General features: G+C 31.9%; 1 protein-coding gene across 1 annotated transcript in view; it reads right to left on the bottom strand.

Moving 5' to 3' along the window:
- Positions 1 to 1279: 1279 nt before the first annotated feature.
- LOC112011753 (2-oxoglutarate-dependent dioxygenase 19) overlaps positions 1280 to 4381 on the bottom strand; it is an 11202-nt gene continuing 8100 nt past the window's right edge. Inside the window, exon 5 of the mRNA XM_065781618.1 lies at positions 1280 to 1769. Coding sequence (XP_065637690.1) covers positions 1280 to 1769 — 490 coding nt within the window. The remainder of the gene's footprint in view (positions 1770 to 4381) is intronic.

Here is a 4381-nt window from a genome sequence, read left to right as displayed (position 1 = left end):
ACTTTAAGGGATAACTATTCATAACAAATACTTATTACGCGTAATGAAAACTCAATCAAACAACCAAATTGTTATTCTACAAGAATAGCCATTTCATTCAAATATCTATTTGTAGATATCAAACATGTCTTTATAATTAAGTAATTTAAGAGATATCAAACATGTCTTTATAATTAAGTAATTTAAGATCATATTCCATTCAAATATCTATTCACACGTATAATACATATTCTTATAATTAAGTCATAGTATATTCCTCGTTATTGCTTGGAGAAATGTTTTATTCATACTTTATTCCTCTCCTAAATTATGAAACCTTGATTCCATCCTTGGTTAGATACACATATGTTCAAAACCAACTTCCCCAAGCCCCATTGAGCTCCACCTTAGTTGTTATCCATACTTACGCATAATACATGTACACCATCACCGTACTCATTACCACCACCAAGTGTTCCTAATTAACCTTCTTGTCCTTGGAAAAACATTGAAACCAAAATGACACCTGAGCATAACCCTTGAAAACTTGCATGGTAAAAACCATTATTTTAAAAATTGCACTGGATTCGCTGGTCAATCGGGAAACAAACCTTAAGTTGGTCTGGTAATTAAAAATCAAGAACAGAACCTAATTCCAGTTCTTTGATCATTCCAATTTTTTAAATCATGGTAAAAGTTGTACACACCCAAACCATTAAAACAACAAAATTCGAGAACCGAACCTAATTCCAGTTCTTTGATTGTTCCAATTTTTTAAATCATGGTAAAAGTTGTACACACCCAAACCATTAAAGCAAAAAAATTCATACCCTTACGCCCTTTCCCACACTTCTCAATCCACCCACAATTATTATGAGTCCTTATTGACACAATAAATTCTCCTCACAAAACCCCGAGTAAATTTTCAGTAGTAGATTCAAATTAGAATCAATAATAACTAACCATTTATGATTTTTGTAAAAATATTGTGGACATAACACATTTCTTTTTAGTTAGAAATGATTTTTTTTCCTTGGATCCAAATTTATCATTCCAATGATTACAAACGGGGTATTATTTTAATATTTATTAAGACCTCAAAGTTTTCAAGACAAGATACATAAAAATTCCTTATTTATATCATAAGATTATCACGCTCACTGTAGATATAATAGCATTATAGCATTGACACAAAACACCAAACACAATTTGCATGCAAATAATAATTGCATGGCTTATTGCGCAAACAGATCATCTCTGATGATGTACTTGATTCAGGAACCAACACCTACCTGGTCTATCAGAGTCGAACATTTTTCATGCATGACATTCCATCAATTACTTGGTACGGATTTGTTTCCAATGACTCTTTATAGGTCTTCACAAGGTATGCTGGTGGGTGATGCTCATCTACAAACTCTGGCATTGGGCTCACTGTAGTGTCCAATGATGGTCCAAGAAACAGTGGTAAGCTTATCCTGATGACAACAATAGAATTAGGTTGAGGATTTACATTAATCCATTTCCCGTGATGCTCTATTTGAAGACCATTACTTTCACCTGGTAAGAGGAGGACTAGGAGTCCAGTGTCGTAATGAGGAGGCTGACCTAGTTGATTTTCAGAATTCAAACGGACTAGATAATCATTTGCTGAAATAAAGTCATGGCCTGATTCTAACTTCATTCTTTTCTCTATGTAGCATTCTTCAAATCCCAAGGTTTTTGATATCGCTCTAAGCAATTGGATTCCAAGTTCCCTCATTCTTTCGATGCATTCTTGTAAAATCTCACTGTAGACAAGAACAAAAAGACTCGTGGGTCAATGAGTCAGAGCTATAATGAAAGTGTTAGGGTTTTAGACCCCAATTGTGTTAGATTTAATCAAATTTAGCCAAATAATTAATTATGAATTAGATCTGAATCAAATAAATATCAAACAAGCATAGAACATATAAATACCAAAAATGATGACTCAAGAAAAATTTTGAAATTGTGATTTCAAAGTTAAAAATTTGGGGAGGATTTAACCTAAATAATCCTCAAGGAAATATTTCACTAATAAAATCGAAGTTTATATAATAGACTTAACTCTAAATCTACTGCTACCTCATGTAGTACTTACTGGCATGTCCACATGTAACTCCGAATCCACAAACTTCTTTATTGTGAAACTGTTACACACGAACACTCTTGTTTGTGACTTTGAGATCTCCACTCAAAGATTTGGATTAGCAACACAAACTCTCCAATTTGTGACTTTGAGATCTCTACTCAAAGATTTAGATCAGCAACTGTAGTTGATTTAATTGCAGTAGTTTTGCTTTATAACTAAATCTGTTGTTTACACAAAGTCTCCAGTTGTAGCTCCAAAATGGTATGAAAGATCTCCAAATTTGTGTATATAACACTCCCCTCTTGAATGTGTAAAAACGTGTTTTAGGATTTGTATTTATATATACTTAAGATCCATCAAAACCCTAGATCCAATGACTGAGAAAAAAGCAAGATCTGAAATCTGGCACGAATCCCGATCGGTCGAGATGTGCATCTCGATCAATCGAGATAAGTAACATTTATCTGCACAAGCTTTTCTGATTTCTTTAAGTCTTCATCTGTGCTGAACTTCATATATCTTTTCTATTGTGAAACTGTTACACACAAACACTCTTATCTGTGACTTTGAGATCTCCATTCAAAGATTTGGATTAGCAACACAAACTCTCCAGTTTGTGACTTTGAGATCTCTACTCAAAGATTTAGATCAACAACTGTAGTTGATTTAATTGTAGTAGTTTTGCTTTATAACTAAATCTGTTGTTTACACAAAGTCTCTAGCTGTAGCTCCAAAATGGTATGAAAGATCTCCAGATTTGTGTATATAACACTCCCCTCTTGATTCCTTGAATGTGTTAAAACGTGTTTTAGGATTTGTATTTATATATACTTAAGATCCATCAAAACCCTAGATCCAATAACTGAGAAAAAAGCAAGATCTGAAATTTGGCACGAATCCCAATCGGTCGAGATGTGCATCTCGATCAATCAAGATAAGTAACATTTATCTGCACAAGCTTTTCTGATTTCTTTGAGTCTTCATCTGTGTTGAAATTCATATGTCTTGTTTCACTCAATATTTTTAAACTAAACAACTAGACAAACTAAGTTCTAAGGTTACAATTTTTTCATGGCTGCATTGCCAACCTAAAAATATGAACTTAACAGAAAATAATCATGTAATTGAATCATGTACTTAATCATATTACGATTGAAAACATAAAAGAAAAAAGAAAAGAAAAAAAGAAAAAGAAAACACAGAATCGCTAAATCACATGTGATTGAATAATTATACAATAAAAGTGAATTATTAATATATATATATATATATATTTTTTTTTTTTTTTGTTACTAAAAAATTAGTCTATATTTGGTAGTAGTTATTGAAATGTTGTCGTTGTTGCTATTAGGTACTAGGTGTCATTTAAAAAAATAATTACGAATGGATATTTTAATTAATTCATTATTTTATAAAAAACTGGAATAATACGTTAAAGAGTTCTAACGTAAGAGCATTTGCATCCGAGTATAAATTTACACAATTTTAGTCTATCTGGTATAGAAGATTTTTGGAGCAAAATGGGTAAAACTTGCTACTTTTTGTATTTTACAAAGGCTGACGTGATTGCTCTTAAAGCTTGGAAATTGTGACAAAATTGACAAACAGTTCTCATCACCATAAAAAGACTCTTTAACAAAATTGACAAACGGTTCACTCCTTGAAAAGAATCTGGTAAGCTCATTAAGTTGAATCTGAATAATTCGGTTATTTTTTCATATAAAGAAAATGTGAACATTTCTAGGATCTGAAAAGTTTTATGAAAATTTGAATAGGCGTTAAAAGAATTTTAAGGCAAAAACTTTAAACTTTTGTTTTTAAAATGAGTTATATAACAGATAAAACAGTTTTTCGTAATAGTTAAGTTTGCGGATTTTTATTATTTTTCATTTAGGTTCACCACTTATATCATCTTATTCTCTACTAATCATAACTTCTTAGTTAGATAATTATGAAATAGTTTGTGAAATTTATTGTGACACTTGGGTTAATTGTTTTAAAAGTAGTCCACCACTTACTCATCTTATGAGCCGAATCTTGCTTTGTCTTCTGTTTTTTTACTTTACCAAAAAAGAAAAAGTAAAATATGAGAGAGGAAATTGGGGTGTGGTGGAAGTAGATTACCTTAAACCAGCAAGTTTGGTAGGGCAATGAAAGGTAGGATGTACGACCATTTTGATGAACTCCGTGCTGAGTAAATTACTATCCCATTTGCCCCAACGAATCATATCCGTTGGATCATTTGTCTCGTACTCTTGCTTCTCCTCCTTCCTCAGATCAAAGAATTTG

Source organism: Quercus suber, unplaced genomic scaffold, assembly GCF_002906115.3.
Source record: "Quercus suber isolate HL8 unplaced genomic scaffold, Cork oak 2.0 scaffold_273, whole genome shotgun sequence".
Taxonomy (NCBI): Eukaryota; Viridiplantae; Streptophyta; class Magnoliopsida; order Fagales; family Fagaceae; genus Quercus; species Quercus suber.
This window is presented reverse-complemented; position numbering and strand designations above follow the sequence as displayed.